This window comes from Micromys minutus, assembly GCF_963924665.1.
Source record: "Micromys minutus genome assembly, chromosome: 29".
In the NCBI taxonomy this organism is placed as follows: Eukaryota; Metazoa; Chordata; class Mammalia; order Rodentia; family Muridae; genus Micromys; species Micromys minutus.
This window is the reverse complement of record NC_137964.1, coordinates 24,443,936-24,462,528: the sequence shown is the minus strand read 5'-3', so window position 1 is coordinate 24,462,528 and position 18,593 is coordinate 24,443,936. Positions and strand designations below refer to the sequence as shown.

General features: G+C 53.9%; 1 protein-coding gene across 1 annotated transcript in view; it reads right to left on the bottom strand.

Moving 5' to 3' along the window:
• Positions 1–15,025, bottom strand: part of ABCB9 (ATP binding cassette subfamily B member 9) — a 30,755-nt gene extending 15,730 nt beyond the window's left edge. The window contains exons 1-6 of the mRNA XM_080940578.1: positions 14,899–15,025; positions 8,980–9,654; positions 3,676–3,790; positions 3,133–3,263; positions 2,034–2,239; positions 109–306 (exon numbers count right to left, since the gene is read on the bottom strand). Of these exons, the coding sequence (XP_080796704.1) occupies positions 109–306; positions 2,034–2,239; positions 3,133–3,263; positions 3,676–3,790; positions 8,980–9,568 (1,239 nt within the window). The 5' untranslated portion in view covers positions 9,569–9,654; positions 14,899–15,025. The remainder of the gene's footprint in view (positions 1–108; positions 307–2,033; positions 2,240–3,132; positions 3,264–3,675; positions 3,791–8,979; positions 9,655–14,898) is intronic.
• Positions 15,026–18,593: the final 3,568 nt, after the last annotated feature.

Genomic DNA, 18,593 nt, shown 5'->3' with positions numbered 1-18,593 from the left:
GGAAAGACTGAGGGCTTGGTGCCCTCATGTGGGGACCTGGACAGTCACCGAAGCAAGGGATCCCTATCTGGACGCCCATCCACTCACCCCGTGTCTGACCACACGTACCCCACTGCCCCAGACATAGGACATGTAGGCCGCCGCTTCCTTCCTGTTCAGCTTGTACACCTGCTGCAGCTTCCGCAGGAACACCTCTGCCTCCTCTTCCTCATTGGCAAAGCTGCGCACCGTCTTCATGGCGCTGATGGTCTCCTCGGCCGTGGTGCTGGCTCTGGCCAGGGCACTCTGGACCTCCTTGGAGAGCCTCTGTGCATGGGGATGGGCAGGACAGCCTTGCTCTCTGAGCCACCGCCACCCCATTCTGTCCACCCCAGCCCTGCCTCCTCCTCACTGGTAAGACAGACTCAAGAAAACACACCCCGTGGAGCTCCTGGGAAGCAGTGAGGCAGACCCCCGCTGACATCGAGACCACTGACCACACTTTGACTACAGTTTGCTCCAGAAAAGGAACGTCCACACCTGGCCCTGTGCAGGCACAAGAGTGGTAGTCCCGGAGGCCGCTCAGTTTGTACCCAATGTAAGAAACACAGAGCACTAAGGGGCAGTGTTTGTTGTCAGCGTAAGGTAGGTGAGGATGTGAGATTCCAGACACATGCGCCATGGCCACCACAGGCTGGGACATCTGCTCACATGGTAAGGAGAGGCAGCTCCGGAGGGGAAGCCGGCCTGCCCCAGTCTGCTCTGCCGTGATTAACACAGCAGCCGCCCGAGCAGGCAGGAGTGCTGTCCTTCCTATGGGGCTGGTCCCGTGACCTGAATGTCCCACTTGGTCACAGGAGTGACCAGAAAAAAGGCACACTGCACCCGGGAGGAATCAGATGGGGTCTGATATGTATGTATGTGTGTGTATTTGTGTGTGTGTGTTTTCCTTCATTACTGTGGCAGGGGCACGTTGGCTGTTGGTGTACGTGACGGGGGACGCAGAAGCCCCCTGGCATGGCATGGGTTAGTTTTATGGCGTCCATTATGTTCTTCCACCTTTCTGTGGATTCTGGGGGTTGGACGCAGCAGGTTTGCACGGCAAGCGCCTTTACTCCTTGAGTAGCCCAGGTCACATCTGGCCGTAGGGGGTCATGTGTGGTTTGTGAAGATGGTAGACCCTAAATTAATTTTTTCAAGGCTATACCTGCTTGGAGATGGAGCCTGAGGTGGGCAGAGGTAGAGGCCAGTGAGAAGGAAGGTAGGACAGGGTGGAGGTGGGCAGGGAACAGACTCCTCAGTGAGCAATGATGTAGAATTCATGAGCGGGGCTTAGGGCTGGTGGCCTTTTGCTGGAGGTTAAAGGGAAACCGTTTTACCGCAGTGGTGAGTCCGAGAGCTAGGAAAAAAGACCCACCCAGAAGGACTGGTCGCTGCCTTGGGTTCTCTCCCCATGTTTGCCTGAGCCTGCGGGGCCCAGGCTTGCATGTCTGAGTTCAGTTCTGGGGCTCCTGCAAAGCCATGAGTCCAGCAACAGTGGGTCCAGTTAGCAGGCAGGGCAGAGGGACCTCAGGCCAACCTCATAGTATATCACAGGCAAGGCCCAAGTCACCATCCTCCTCAAAACAGAGGGTCCAACTCTGTCTGCGTCCCTGTCACGTACCCCAACAGCCACCTGCCAGTTTCTCAGACCTACCAGCCTACCACAGAGCTTTTGTGTAGTACCCCTGCTCAGAACGCAACGTCCTCAGGTCCCGCCAGCCACACTCACGGCCTCACTTTGTGCCTGTCCTTGGTACCTACCAGGGCCTCCCCTCTGGCTTGGGCGGGGTAGGACTATGGGCGTGACTACCACGCCTGGCTGAGACTTAGGCTAGTTGTCACTTGTCACTCTGCTTCATTGCTTCCCAGTGCTGGGCACGGTAAGTGTTCAGGAAACACCCAGAGACCAAGTGCGTACAGAATGAACACAGGCCGCCCCAGAACGGCCTCCTGGAGCCTCCGAGGCTCTCGGAGCAGACAAAGGCACTACCTGGGGACCGGACGTCGCCTACCTTGTAGTATTTGCCGTAGATGTTGGACACCATCATGATGATGGGGAAGCCCATGAAGGTGACCAGGGAGAGCTGCCAGGAGAGGCTGAACATGAAGACCACCACGCCTGTGACCTTGACCGTGTTCCTCAGGAAGATGTTGATGTTCTGGGAGACCAGGTCGCTGACCATGGTGGTGTCAGAGGTGAGGCGGGAGATGAGGTCCCCTGGAACACAGGCACTCAGCCCTCTGTGGCAAGGATGCCCAGAGCTGCCAGGGTGGGCGGAGGGGATGCTAAGGGGCTTCTGAGATGGATAACAGGAGTCAGCCCTCTCCCCCACCATGCTGTCTGAGAATGAGGGGGGTCGCTTCTGGAAGACGAGGGAGCCATCCCACGGCTGGTACCACTTTTTTCCTTTGTTTTGTGTGAGGCCAGAGTGGCCCTGACAGGGTCACACATGGTTCCAGCATGTTGTGCGAGGTGCCTGCCTGTCTACTGAGTGGACACAGTGGCTGAAGGTCAGCCGGGGAAGGCCAGCGTGAGAGCACACATGTACCCACCGCAGCCAGATTTTAAACTTCTCTCTGCTAGTTGTCACTGGCAGAGTGGATAAACACCCCCCATCTCCACCTGAGCTCAGAGAGGAACATGTAGTAGTGTTTCTCACACACTGTGGGATACTGGACTAGAAGCCTTGTAACACCCATTGAGGTGGCCTGCTACAGGAGGGAAATAGTCCCTGTGGGTGAGGGGAGGGACGGGTGTGGACTGGCCAGGAGCTTGGGACTATGGTGGACATGCTGTTCCTCTCTGCTTGCTCTTCCTAGTACTTGGTCCACAGGAACTAGGCCTCTGCAGGCTTGACTCTCGGGCAGCACTGGCCCCTGGGTTTTCACAGGACAACAGAGGTCTTGGTCACTGCGGGGAGCTCAGAAAGGCCTGGCCAGGGTCCAGTGGTGGCCCCAACTCACACCAAAATGTCACCAGGCAGCTTAGCATCCCAGGGCTTCACCCTGAACTGGACCACAGGACGTGCTGGTGGGGCAGGCCACGCTGCTGCTGGGCCCCGCGGGGAGCTGGCTCACTCTGGACACCCAAAGCCCCCAGGAGGGACCAACCTGTGCGATTCTCATCGAAGAAGCTCGTCTCCTGTGACACCAGTGAGCGGAAGAGGCAGTTCCGGAGGCGAATGTTCAGTCTGGCAAATACGAGGGTGAAAATGCCGCCCCGAATACCTGCGGCCAATGAGCTGATTGCAGATGAGAGACGGTATAGCCGGTGTGCTTCCGGCAGGGAGCCCCACCCACCAACAGCCGCCTTCCTCCCCGGGGACAGAGGACAGGCTACTCTGTAGGAATGGCACTTCTTCGTTCTCCCCAATAAGTTCTACAGCAAGGCTAAAGGACTCAACACTGTCAGCCAGACCCTTCTAGAACAATATAGAAGGCCAGTCCTCTGGGCTGCATATTCACAAACCAGCCAGGGAGAGAAAGATACCTTCAGGGACTGGAGCCATTTTTAGAGACAAGAGGGTATGGCTCTAGGCTGTGGCACAACCAAGGGTTCAGAGTCAGGTTAGGAGGTTGCCTCGGTGCTGGTCTGGTCCTCTACCCTCCTGCCCTCCCTCCTGCAGAGCTAATGTGTATGGGTTGGGTGGGTACCTGCCAATGGCCAGCAGGCATACGACAACAACAGCTGTGGTGAACTGGTCCATGCTCTTCTGGATCACGATGCTGTCAATGGCCCGGCCAGTGTAGTAGGGCAGGAAGGTCTCGCCTGTCGGGGAGACAGGGCAGGCTCAGCGGAGAGCCCGCAGTCACCTTCTCTGCTCGCCCAATCCAAGGTCTGTTCTCCGATGCCCGCTTGCCCCTGCTGTGGTTAAACTGTCAAGTTGATGGGACTTAGCCATCTGGAAATAAAACTCTGGGCATGGCTGTGGGGAGTTCCTAGACTGGTGGTGGGAATACACATCATAAATGTGGGCTACAGTATTCCACGGGCTGGGGTCCCTGGCCAAATAAAACAGGGAGAGCAAGCTTAACACCAGCGTTTATCTCTGCTTCCAGGGTGGATGCCATGTGACCCGCGGCATCATGTGCCTGAGCCATGACTTCCCCAAGATGGATTGTGAGCCAAGGTCAACAGAAGAAAAGGAACACACCTCCAATCAGAGAACACTTAAGGTGACACGTCCCCACAGCCTGGGCTGACACTGATGACACCTGGGCGGCAAGCATTCGAAGCCACCTCATTCCCCCAGAGTAGGTCCTGTCATGGGTCTGGACATCACCCATGCTACATAGGCCACAAAGCAGCAGTAGAGGGATGCCAAAGGCCATTTCAGGTGTGGAGTTTACCTTCTAGAACCTGGAAGGCCTTGCTGATGTCCCACACCTCTGAAGGGCAGCATTTTATGGCTGGCAGGGTGTTTCCTTATCCACAGGCTTCCTATGTGACTCAGTGGGTCACAGAGCAAGGAAGAGGGATGGCAGAGATTCAACACAAGTTCATCCATGTTGAAGATCTCCTAAGTAGGAGGCGGGGCTTTGAGGTGTGTTTCACTCAGAAGCTGGGATGAGCCTTTCAAAGCTCTGCCCTTCTTTTCCTGCGGCTGCACTGGGGAGCGGTGGTGGGTGAACTATAGGGGGTGTGGGCACACTTCCTCTTCTCTAAGGACCCTGCTATGCTTTCTTGGATGCAGACAGCAACCCTCACCAGACACCAAACCCCGCAGCACATTTGGTGTCTTGCGCTGGAGATAGAGCCCTGGGCAGCATTCTGACCCTCGAGTGCTCCAAGGCACTGGATTAGTTGTAGCCCAGAAGAGCAAAAGCACCAGACCCCCACGGTGCTGGAATGCCCACTCTCACAAAATGATCAGGGCAGAAGCACAGCCCCTCGAGGTCGGGTCTCTGTCTCCTCCGGGTGTTTCAAATTCCTCACTGCAGGAATTTGCTTAGGCTGAGGTGGCCTTCAGGCTGGACACAGGTTCTCCGTACACATCCCCTTGCACTCTGGCCTTCTGTGGGGAAATGGCACCCTCTGCTGGAGGAGGAGCAGAGCAGGAATGGCCAGATGGGTTCTCCCATTACAGCTGACTTTTACCTGAGGTGAAACGCTGCCTCAGTTTACCCACAGGGAAGAAAACCTTGTGGGGTTCAGATTATGATGCTCTGTGTGGTCTTCAGTGCTTAGGGTACAGGGAAAACCCTTCTGAGGAATCTGTAAGCATCACTCCAAATACTACACTAGGCTCCAGGAGTATTCCCGAAATCGGACCTCGGCTGCTGTCTCGTTAGTCCTGCCATGCTCTAAGTCACCTATCTTGCCTGGACTGTCTCATGGGATGCTCTCCATGACTGAACTCAACTCAGATCTTGGCCAGCTCAGCTCAACACAGCCGTTCACTCCCAGCTTTCTCAGGTCAGAACCAAGGTCCTTCCCTTTAAGGCGCATGGCAGCCCATGCAGGAAGGCACAGACTTCGTATCCCTCAGCCTGCTCCAGCCTCGAAAGCCTCAGTGCCTCTTTAACAACCAGGTTCCTTCTGCCCCAGGACCCCTCTGCCTAGAACACATCTTACCTCAGACATCTGTTCCTTTATCTCCTCCCAAGTCCCAAATGTCACCCGGTGTTCTTACGGGCTTGGTATTTTTGTTCTTGCTATTTGTGGAAATGACTTCTTTCCACAGAGGAGGAGACTGGAGCTCTGAGCTTGCCCACATTTCTCTACAGTCGAGATGCCAAGAAACTCAATGAAAAAATATCCTCCTTTCCACTGCTTGGTTGCTGAGGCAGGAGGATTTTCAAGTTGAGGGGTCACCTTCGGTGATATAAGACCCTATCGCAAATAGCAAAACCAAACCAGGTGTGGTATAGCACATGCCCATTACCTCACTTGGGAGGTGGAGGCAGGAAGATGGGGAGTTCAAGGCCAGCCTGGGTTACATGAGGTCATCTAAAAGACAAAACCACAAATAACCAGGAGCTAAGAAGCTGCTCCAGTGCTTGCCCTGCAACCTTGATTTCAGATCCCTGGCACACATGGGCAGTTCAGTGTGGTGGCATTTACCTCTAACTCCAGTGCTGGGGAGGCCGCGATAGGCTGATCCCAGGACTGGCACTGGCCAGCCCAGCTGAATTAATGAGCACCAGGTTCAGTGAGAGAGACCCTGTCTCGGAAGATACGGTGGAGGGTGACTGAGGAAGGCAGCTAAGCTCAGCTTCTGGCCTCTACATATACCCACACAGGTGCCACATACATAGCACACACACTGAGACATAAAATGGAAAACAAGATAATCCTGAGCCGGTGGGATGGCTCAGTGGGTAAAGCTCGTGCCACCAAGCCTGACAACCCGAGTTTCATGTTGGAACCTACATGGTGGAACGAGAAGACTGACTCTTAAGGGGTCCTCTGAGCGTCACTTACAGGGCACGGCATCTGCTCAACCAGCCCCTTCCCCACATAAATAAATACATTTAAAATGTGATTTGAAAACAATAAAAGAATACTTCTGGGAAAGTCAGGGCTATATTTAAGAGCGTGAGAGCTGATGCCCAGGGCATCTTTAATCTCAGCATTTGGGGGCAAAGGCACCTGGATCTCTAGCTCTGTGAGTTCAAGGCCAGCCTGGTCTACAGAGAGAGTTCTAGGACAGAAAGGGTTATATAGAGAACCTGTCCCAGATAAACACACACATAAATACACACATACAGAGAGAGAGAGAGAGAGAGAGAGAGAGAGAGAGAGAGAGAGAGAGCTGAAACACTTCCTCACTAACTAGTGGCTTTTAGGTCATGGGGGCACAGACAAGGGTGGGCACAAGTGAACGCTTGTGGACTGAAGAGAAACTCCCAGTCATGGTGTTTCACCCCTGCTCTGCACCCATGCTGGGTGCCCTGTTTGTCTCTCTTAACACCCACAAGCACCACACCCCGCTGCAGGATGAGAAACCGAGGCTTAGCTTGCCAGTCATTGGTGATCCTGGGCCTGACTCAGACTGAGCCCTCAGCCTGGTGTAACCCAGAGGGCTGGCAGAACTCAGAGGCATTGTAGTACATCTGTGCCCTGGGCATGCCACAGCAACATAGGGCCACTGCAGGCATGGGGACAAGGTCATGGAGTGACATCTGGTTTCAGCGAGCAGTGCCTGGGGTGAGTCAGACCTGGCAACATCACCAGAACAATGGCTGAGGTACAGTCAGGTGAATCCAAGATGGCTACCCAAGAAGGGACCTGGGGCTTTGATGCAAGTGCAGAAGAAGCTGGTTAGACAGAAAGGGTCAGCCTAGAGTTCACAGCTGCTCAAGGCCAGCATGCTGCCCATGTGCCAAGATTTATCTGAGGCTTTTTGTCTTCTTAGCTCATTGGCCAACTCCCTGTCCCTAAACACCACAGGAACAATGGTTTAAATTTTACATCCCCTCAAAAGCTTGTGTGATGGAGAATCGCTCCTTTCCTGGGATTTGGTGCAAACATTAGGGGCTGGGCTTAGTCATGGCCGGTATGCCTTTCTCTTCCCTCACTTGATTTCTTCTTCCTGGCCACCATGAAGTGAGCAGCCCTGTTCCACTACACTCTGGCCAGGACGTTCTGGCTCACCATGGGCCCCGTATCCATGAACCCAGACGACCATAGCTGGAGCCAGACACCATGAGTCCAACTACCCTTCGTCCCTTTCAAGCTGTTGTCCTGGGCATCTGTCATAGCAACACACAGCTGATTGAAGTGGGGACTGTGCTTTGGGAACTGAGAGGATGGGAGGGGGTGCCGGAGAGGCTGGGGGGAAGAGGGAGCTTGGAGGCAAAGGTAGTAGCATCTGCCAGCTCCGGCCCACTGGCCTTCTTTGAGAATACTTTATGCCACTGCCCCCAGGTTCTGTCCCTGTGAATTCAGGGACACCCACCACGATGCACCAAGCCCTATGTTTCCCCAGAATGGTTGGTCGACAGCCCAGGTCACACAGTTCCCTGAGACCCCAGGCCCTGCAGTGGACAAAGCATTGGTGTCTCAACCTTCCAATACCACCTTCCTGCTCACGCTTCGGGAGAGGACCAGATCTCCAGCACCAGACACTGAACTTGCAAACCAAGACACGCTTCACCCTCGCGCTTCATTCAGTCACACAGACAAGCACATACAACAGGAGACAGATGGGGAATGACATATGCTACAGCACACAGTAGAATTCTATGCAGCCAAAGAAAAAAGTTTGTGTGGGGGGGTGTGTGAGGAGTGATGCGCTGGGAAACACCAAAGGGAGAGGACAGGGATGAGGGGAAAGGGCTCTCTATGTGCAGAAACGGAGGAAGTGGAGACAGGAGGATCCTGGGGCGAGACTGACAGCTCCTCTAGCCAATCAATGAGTTCCAGGTTCAGCGAGAGAGATCCTGTCTCAAAAATAAGGTGGATCACACACACACACACACACACACACACACACACACACGCTGATCTCTGTGTGTACACATGAGACATAAGATGAGGGAATAAACAGGTCTCCTACCCACATGAAGTCTATAACCTTCTGTGGTCAGCCCTGGGCGGAACAGTGAGGGCGGTTGGGTAGACTTAGCTAAACGTTTGCCTTTCCACGTCTTCTTTCCTTTTCTTTGTATTAAAAAAAAAAAAAAGATTTATTTATCTTATGTATGAGTGCACTGCAGCTGATGTGTCTGACACACCAGAAGAGGGCATTAGACCCCATCTCTCCAGCCCCTAATTTGTCTTTTTGAGACAGAGGCCTACTGTTTGCCCAGGCTGGCCACAAACTCTCAACAATCCTCCTGCCTCGGTCTCTCAGATGGCTGAGATGACAAAGTAAGACACCATACCCATTCCTTCTGGGGCTCCGGGAGGTGTAAGCCACCTAAGAAAATGGCTACGCGCTTGAGAGCGAAGCAGCCTGCAGCGCATCCCTGGAGACCAAGGCTCAGCACAGTCAGACCCAAGACCCCACTTACCCAGCGCTGCTACGATGAGGAAGAAGGAGGCAGCTACCAGGAAGGCCACATCAGGCTTCGTATAGGACAGCAGCTTCTGGAGCGTGGCCCCTGATGCCTGCTCAGCCGAGGCCCCACCGTCCCCGTGGAAACCCTCATTCCCCGGCTCCAGGGCCTCTGCATCCGGCCGCACAGTGGCCAGCAGCCCCCACAGCAGGAAGGAGGCAGCCAGCGAGATATAGGTCCACACGAAGAGCGCCCAAAACCACGGGTCCCGGATGGGCCTGCGCACTTCTGAAAAGAGGAGCAGTTTGGCCATGGCATAGATGCCCACGAAGAGGCATACGAGGGTGATGACGAGCCACGAGGCCCGCAGGCGCCTTGGCCCCAGAGCGCTGTTCTTAGCCACCCCGATGGTGGCCCCCAGCAGCAGGCAGCTGCGGTACAGGCAGGCAGCCCAGAGGTCCAGCACCGAGTCGAAGATGTTGAAGTGTCGGATGTCCTCCAGCAGGCTGCGGTCCAGGTGGCTGAAGGCATAGATGGCCGTTGTCACTCCGACGTCCATGCTCACGAAGGCCAGCGTCACTACTACCGCCTTCCACAGCCTCATCCTGCTGGCTGGTGGCCGGCGGGTGATAGGGGCAGGCTTTGGCTCACCGGGGCAAGGCCATCACTGACGGCTGGGCAAGGCCACACCTGTGGGGCGACAGAAAGCGTCAGGGCCAGAGGTTCAGCTGTGTCCCAAGTGCTGCAGGGCCCTGAGACAGTGGTAACTGTTGTGATTTCCTGGGATGTTGGAGGCTCTTCTCATGCAAGGAATGTTTGTTTAACTTCTGCCATTGGTGTGACTGTTCCTTGTGTTTGGGATTAACAATCAACAATTGAGCCAGGTGTGGTGACTTAGGCCTCTAATCCTCACACTCCACTCCAGAGGCTGAAGCCGGGACGCCTGCGCTGAGTTTGAGTTTGGACTGGTCTACTGAGAGAGAAAGGCCCTTAAAAAAAAAAAAAAGCACATAAAAACAGGTCTAGGGAAAACGGCCAGCTCAGTGGGCAGAGTACTTGCTGTGTAAGCGTGGGGACTTGAGTTAAATCCCCGGGACCCACAGAGGCTGGGCAGAATTCACTCTTCAGTGATTCCCAGGGAGTGGGGTGTGTGTCAGAGACAGGTGGATGCTGGAGTTCACTGGCCAGCCAGAATCAATGAGCGCCAAGTTCAGTGAGAGATCCTGCCTCAAAACAAGGCGGGAGGGCTAGAGAGACAGCTCAACATTGGGAGCACTTGTTAACTGCTTCGCTTGCAGAGGGCCCCGCATCTGCATCAGGTGGCCCCCAACCACCTGTAGCTCCCTGTCCCTGGGATCTGACGCCCTCTGGACGCCACAGGCTCCTGCATGCACGTGGTATGCATAAGTTCACGCAGGCACATCCGCATACCCATAAATCAAAACAATCGTTATCAAAAGGCAGAGAGCAATGGAGAAATAACTGACGTCAACCTCTGAAGCTCACTCGTGTGCACACGTGCAGATACGCATGAACGTGCTGAGGTGCGCACAAAGAGAAACAAGGAACTGTGAGCGCAGACCACAAAGATCCCTGGCTCCTATGAGGCTGGCCTCTTGTAGAGGAAGGAGATTAAAAAAGGGACTGACTGGGCTGGACACACAGCTCAGTGGTTAGGGCACCAGCCGCTCTCCCAAAGGACCCAGCTTTGATTCCCAATACCCACATGGTAACTAAAAACCATCTATAGGGCCAATTCCAGGGGCTCCGATATCCTCCTGTGGCCTCCTTGACACTGAATGCATGTGGTGCATACACATATGTAGGCAAAAAATTCATACACATAAAATAAAAATAAATCTTAGAAGGAAGAGATGACTGGTCCTAAATGCTAAGAACGATGCGTTTGAAAGGAGAGGAGACACCTGCTTAAGAGGTGAGGGAGCGAGGCTTGGTGTCTTGGGCCTGGAATTTTAGCTACTGCGGAACAGCTAGCTCAGGCTAGCCTGGGCAACTTAGTGAGACCTGGTGTCACATTTAAGAGTGAAGAGATGGGGGGGGGGGGCTGGAGAGATGGCTCAGTGTTTAAGAGTGCTGACTGATCTTCCCAGAGGGACTGAGTTCGGTTCCCAGCAACCACATGGTGGCTCACAACCATCTGTAATGGGATCTGGAGTGTCTGAAGACAGCTACTGTGAACTCATATACATAAATTAAATAAATCTTAAAAAAAAAAAAAGAGTGAAGAGATGGTATGGGGTTAACTCAGAATGTTTGCCTTCGTGTGAGGCCCTGGGTTTAATGTCCAACGCACACACAGGGGGAGAGAGACAGAGACAGAGGGGAAAGAATCGGCCCCAAGGATACACTGGGGAAAGCATTTTGGACGGATGGGAGAGTGTATCCTTTGTAGTTGAGGAAGGCAAGGAGGACTCAGGCACTGGGAAGTGGGAGGGCTCTGGGGATCACATGGAGGTCTTCGCCACCACTGAGGTGATGCTGAGATTAGCAGAGCTCAACAGATGGCCACTGGAGTTTTCACTGTTCCAGTTGCACGGGGTGGCAGTGAAGTTCGGTGACTATCAGGCCTGGCACACCTGCCACACACTAACCACTGCTGATAGCAATGGCAGACGGTATATCTCAACTTACCTTTCACACTCTCCGGTTCCATGGCAACCCAGAGACCTTTGTGTCTGCTTGGAAGTTTCCAGTCTTTAGATCCAGGCTAGCTTGGCCCTCACACCTAGCTCTAGACCTTTTCCCTTGGCCTTGCTGCCCACTCCACTGAAGCTCCTCCGACACTGGGTCCCTGAGGACTCACTACGGCCTGGGAGAGCCCAGAGCTTGTGGACCTTGGGTGGGGGTAGATTTGTTTAGGGTAGATTTGGGACCGGGCTGGGGCTGACCCTGAGCACTAACTGGCTCCTGATCAGATTTTCCTCGGAGGAAGAAATGGTGTCCCATCAGTAAAGCGGGCAGTGCTCTGAGCCCTGTGTGGAGGGGGAGGTGCTGGCTGACAGGACAGTCAGTCCTGAGGGACACTTTTCCCTTGTTGCTCTGGAGGCCACACCATGGGGCTGACTTTGAACTGTAGAGGATCTAACTTCTTACATGAGGTCAGTGTGCATCTTCATTTACATCTGGGGAAACCGAGGCACTGGAAGACAACATGGGCCCAAACCAAAAGAGCCCCTGTGTGAAGGACCACAGCAGCAGAGTCCTCCACCTGGGCGCACTGCATGCCTAGCATACAGCAGACGTCTAATACCTGCATCACATGCTTGTGGGATGAGCTACGCCCCGTACCCCCTGCTTTTTGTGGGTCTGCCCTGTCCATGTAGCCCATGACAAAAATGAGACCCAGAGAAGACTTTACCCAACATCCCACAGCTGGTGAACTGCGGCAGCGTGGTCAATGTCACGTCTGAGACAACCAGCACCGACTGACTGGACGTGCTCCTTTAAGAAAAGTAGTCGACGTTGCTTAGGCAGAGGTGACAGCCGCGTGAGCCTGCATTCTCTGGGAAAACGAGCGTGGTACCACGAGACTCCCACAAAATAGATTCTAATTTTACAGTTTAGATACTTGAGGCACAGAGAGGTCGAGTGACCTGCGCCATGTCACACAGCTAGGTAGAGCTCCAAAATCCGTGTTCCACACTTCTATACTTTGACGACAGTCTCTTCCAGGTGGACATGCCCCCTGATGCTGTTGAGGAAGGGTCTGAGGTGCAGAGATGGCACAGAGGGTCCCAAGCCTCGGGGGGGGGGGTGTTTATTTTTTGTCATCTTAGCACTGCCTGGCAGATTTGCGTGTGTGTCGGAGATGTAGCTTGATTAGTCAGCATCTGCCTTTCTAAAGGTAGTCAGGGCCAAGTGGGGTCAGGGCTAAGAAGAAAAGTGAGACAGGCAGGCTCCCTTGCCCCGGCCTTTCTCCATCCCTGCTAGGTCCGAGCTGCCAATGCAGCTCCTGGGCTCAGTCTGCTGCAATGCAGACGCCTCAGGGAGTGTGAGTGGGTGAGCTCCACTCCGAGCCCAAGAAGGGAAGCTCTTGGCCTAGCGCCACTCCAGGCCTCCTGCCAAGCAAGTGCTGGCTTCACTAGGCCTGCCAGGCACCCAACTACTGCCTTCCTGGGGTGGGCACCAGGGGTCCATGGCCCCTAGGAAGGGGGCCAAGGCTCAGAAGTGAGACAGAAAGATCAGCCTGAAATGGGGAGCTAACCAGCCTCCCTCCTTCTGACTTTTGTCAGTCACGGGTGATTCCTTCCTGAAACCCCAACAGCCCAAGTAGCCAGGTGCCCACGTCCTCTGGAACACTCCAGATGCTAACACCAGAGGCTAACGGAAGCACTTTAGCAGGTGATAAAGATGAAGCTGGGAAGGGAGGTAGGCTTGTCTAGGGGTCATTTAAGGCAGGGTACCCATAGTACCTAGGTGCCCTGCCTCCCAGGAGCTGCCTCCATGACTCCAAGCCTCCACAGATCAGAATCCAACTCAGGTCAGGGCAGGTTTTAATCCTGGGACGAGGGTGGGATGGCAGGTTTCTTGTCTTAAATAAACTACTAAGCAGAATGCAGTGGGGAAGGCCACAATCACACCGTCGGGCTGGAAGCTGAGGACAGGGAGCCTGCTAAGAGACCACATGCCTACCCTCCATGTGCCCGGACTCTGAGGACACACAGCTAGGTGGAACCGGAGGACAAATTGTGGGTACACAGGTGATACCCGTGGCCCCAGAGATAAGGGCAAGATGGTGGCTAGAGGGAGCACAGGCCTTGCTCAGGGGCCAAAAGGATCCAGGAAGACAAGGCAAGTTGCCTTAACCCAAATGCTAAGGCAAGGCACAAGACTGGTGAGCAACCCCTGCACCAGTGGGTTGTGTTTTGTGTTGGTGCCGGGGTAGAACTCTCCGGACCTTGCTTGTGCTAGGGAAGAACTCTCCCGCTGAACCACATCCGGAGCACAGGGGGGCTTTGAGAAGGCTTTGGTTCTTTGCTTGTTTGTTTGCTTTTTGTTTTTTTTTCTTGGAGGGGTAGTGCTTGGAGTACCTACAGCTGTCCCTTGTAAGCAAGGGTAGTCAGGAACAGCCGGGAGAGAAGTTCCTATCATTACAATCATTACAGCTACCCATCTTGGCTGTGCCTCCAAGCTCTGTGACCCAGAACCCCGGGAGGCACACAGAATCGGTGCTTATTACAACTTGAGGGAAACCCCAGACTTTACCCTCTGTTGGAGGGAGAAGAGGAGGAGGAGTAAAGTCATGCCCAGGCTAATTAGGAACTGCAGAGAAAGCTCCTGCCTCGGGTGGCTCAAGTGGCTCCAGTTCACCCTTCACTCTGCAGGCTTGTCATTCCGAGGGCCCAGCCCTGGAGTGACCGGTCGCTGCTCTGCTGCTCTCGGCTGGCACTGACTGCCTTGTTGCTGTGGGGGGGGGGGGTCTCTGGAGAGCATGACACACCCAGTCTGGGTCCACATGGCTCTATCCTGACTCCCACAATATCCCACTGCTGTGACTGGCACTCCGTTGGGCGACGCCAGGTGGCCTCAGGGAACCTGGTGGCAAACCAAGGCAGTCCTGACACTTGTCCCCACGCCATCTGCAGCAGGGGCATGGAGGCCACCCATCTCCAGGGGGTGGGGCGGAGGGCAGGGAAGTGTCAGCCACGCTTGCAGCTATCTCAATTAACTCAAGCAGGCGAGGAGGAGCCCCCCGGGACCGCACAGGCCCGCTTGATGGCAGGGAAGGCTTGGTTCAGGCCTGGCCTGGCGCTCGCAGTCCTCGGAGGGCTCCACCGACTCCATGCCGGGCCATAGGCCTCCAGGGTCTCCTCCAAACGCTCTCCGCAAGGTACCTACAGACCGCGTCGCAGAAGGGTCAAAAAACAGCCGAATTCCCGTTGCGAGCACCGCAGAGCTAGGGGCGGCCCTTACCTGCCACCAGGTGAGTCGTCAGAGGGTGACGCGCCGTGGCCAGGACGCGGGGGACACACGATCCTGTCTCTCACCGAGCCCGCGCTGGGCACCGCTCTGCTCCGAGCCGGCGCTGCGCCGCCACAAGGTCGGAGTCCAGCCCAGCTGCCCGCTGACAGGCGGGCGGCGCCGAGGGCGGAGTTTCATGGGAGTGGGCGGGACATCCTGGGTAGGGCGGGGCCTCTGAGAAGGAGCTGGCAAGGCCTTCTGGATGGGTGGAGCCTCAGGGAAAGTGGGAGGGACATCCATCCTGGGTAGGGAGGGGCCTTAGGGAAAGCGGAGAGAGGAGGAGTCTTTAGAAAAAGGCCTCCGGAGAAAAGGTCTGAAAGAACTTCCCTAGTGAGGCGGAGCTTCAGGCGGGATATCCTGGGGATGGGAACACAGCCTCGAGAATGGGGCGGAGCTTCCGGGGCAAGATGCCGAAGGAACCTCCCTGGTGAGGTGGAACCTTAGGAGATGTAGGTGGGACATCCAGGGTGGGAGGATCTTTAGGAGTGGGCGGACCCTCTAGAATGGGGTGGAGCCTCTGTGGCTACGGGTTGTAGGCGTCTCTTGGGCGGAGCCACCCTGAACCCAGAGCTGCAGCATCTTCAACAAAAACCAGCTCCTATCTGGCCCTAGGTCCTGAGTGCTGGATGCTCTGCACTTGGACCAGGCCTGAGCACATACTCAGGGGACAGAAATACTCTTTAACGTTTTTTTTTCCTTGAAGGCACAGCCTGCTAGCCCTGGAGGATGTGGTGGGGTTATGATCCTCATTCCTAAGTCTTCATCTAGCACCTACTGAACGCTCTATGCCATTCTAAGTATTTGAGAGCTGGGCATAGCTTTATGTATCTCTAAGCCCAGGTATGGGAGGGGGCTAAAGAAGGAAGATCATTTGAACTGAGGAGTTCATGTTAGGACCCAATCAAAATCTCTGCCCTTCTGGAAGGACAGTCTAAAAGACTTACAGTATCTATGGAACCAGATACTATATGTAAGAAGTATATCGCACATATTAGAAGGGAAAACATGTGGTTGCTGGGAATTGAACTCAGGACCTCTGGAGAAGCTTTCAGTGCTCTTAACTGCTGAGCCATCTCTCCAGCCTGGTCATGGTGTTTTATCACATCAGCGAGAACCCGAACTGGGACATGACCTATGCTCTGTGTGATGGCTGGACACTAAAGATACTGCTGGGTACAAGACAGAGCAGAGGAGGCAGGAGCTGGCCCGACCATTCCGGGAATAAATGGTGCCCTAAGTGGGCAGAGAGCTAAGCCTTCAAAGGCCTCTTCCCACACCCACCCATCCTCAGAGATCTTAACTGCTCTCTGAATTAAAAATGGCCTCTGCTGGTCCCACGGGACAGTCTGGGAGGGGAAATTGGAAGCATTCAGATTTTAAAGTCGTTCTGGTTTCTGTTGGTGTTGTTTCGGAGTCTTGGGGGCGGGTCCCCTTGGGAACAGTGACTCTGGGCCTATTTTTATATGGGGTGGGGGAGTAGGATAGGTACTGCAGGACTATGCAAGAAGCACAGAGTACCGTGTGATAAGCACCGCAGAGCTGTGAGGGTCACGGCAGCCCATTTCCTCCAGTTTAAAATTCCCCACCAAATGGAGAAGCTCTTCAAGACACAAGCCGATGACACATGCTGTTCTAAAGGGGAGCTGAGACAGTCCATCCTACAGGGAAGCTTGCTAAACCCAGACAGGAGACAACTTAAACTGCTAAGGAAGTTCCTGAAACGGACCAGATCTACTACACCCTGCACCTCCCCATCCCAACACAGTATATAAAGCAGTAAAGAGTGCTGAGAGTTACTGTGAGCTGTGGAGAAGAGGATGAGGCCAGCGGAGCTGCCTGGAAGAGGCAGAGACTAGATGACCGACCTGCAAAGGACACTCCAACCGCGCTGCCTGCAGGCTGTACAGACGGTTCCAAATTCCCAGCTTTGTGAGCTGTCAACCCATGCTTGGGTGTGCTTAAGTGATGTATGTGGCTGTCTTTTGAGTCATTTTTGCTTTTGTAAGTAGCCACCAATACAACTCACTGGCCCACCAAGCTGGATTTTGGCTCCCTAACTGGGTGAATGGATGTTTAGTCACACCTCCCCAGGAATGGTGGCACAGAGAAATGGCACACAGTAAACACTAGTGGGAGCAGGGCCAAATCACTTTCAGGAAAGCTGGAACGCCTCTGAACCGTGAGACATTTACCAGCATTGAAAAAATATCAGCAATAACTGTCAGGGGCACGGAGATGGCTCAGTGGGGTTGAGTTCAGTCTTTGAGACTCATGGTGATAGGAGAGAGCCAACTGCAGCAAGCTATCATTTGACCTTCCCACGCATGCACGCATGCACATGTGCACAGGGAATCACTCTCACACACACAGGGAATCACACACACGTACACATGTGCACACACATACAATAAGTAAAAATTCAATAAAAAGAAGCTGTAAAAGTGATAGTAGGGGGCATGTAGGTTTTGCTGTGTGTCTACACAGGGGCTTCCTTTCTGCATCTTAAGCTTGCAACTTGTCTGGCCTCTTATAGGCTGTCCCTGCATAGCTGGTTCTCTCTGTCAAGGGCAGATTTCTAAAACTTGTACCCTTTTCCATAGTCTATTATTATAGTGTGATACTTTTTTTGAGACAGGGTTTCTCTCTGTATCCCTGGTTTTCCTTGAACTCACTCTGTAGACTAAGGTGCCTCAAACTCTCAGAGCTCGGCTTGCCTCTGCCTCCAGAGACCTGGCACTAAAGGTGTGTGCCACCATATCCAGAAAAGCCCCCTCCAGTGTAGTTACAGAAACAGATTCAGGTGAGCTTGGACCAGAACCTCTAGGTGGATGATTGCTAATCGGTTGTTTCTTTTTGGGGGAATGAGAAATGTTCTACTGATTGCAGTAGCAGCCACATAATTCAGTGAACCTTTAAAAACGTGCGTGTGTCTCGATAAAGTTGCTACTGAAAGAGGAAACATGGTTCCTCAGCGGTTAAGACCCCCAGCTGCTCTTCCAGAGGAGCCAGGCTCCGTTCGCTGCACCCACATAGCTGCTCACAACTGTCTGTAACTCCAGGTCCTTGGGACCTGATGCCTTGCTGTGGTCTCCGTGGGTCTGCACACAGTGGTGCTCAGCTGTGCATGCAGTAGAAACACTTATACACATAAAAGAAAACATCTTTTTTTAAAGTGGGAGAACACTGTGGTCACTTTACAACACAGGAATGCCTTCAGAAAGTAAAATTTAGCGCGTTGTTGGGAATTCTAGGACAGAATTTCTCTTGAGATAATAAAAAAAAAAAAACAAAACAAAAACAAACAGGTACCCCCTAAAGACTTGACAGTAACACATGGGGTCTGGGTTAGAATGAAATGGACTCATCCCAACAGAGAGAAGGGTGGGGGCAGGGGAGGGACGAACCTATGGAGCTAAGCCTGGTACACACACCTGTAGTCCCAGCATTGAGGAGGTAGAAGCGGGGTCATTTACACAGTAAATTTAAACCCACCTTGGGCTACATGAGCTCCTGTATCAAAATAACACAGGTAATAAAAAGCCACTGGACCAACAACAGAGGCACTAGTGACATTACCATCCCTCGGAAACTGTCCTACAGTTCACTGGACTTGGAAGGAACTGGAAATCCTACTGTGGATGGCAGGG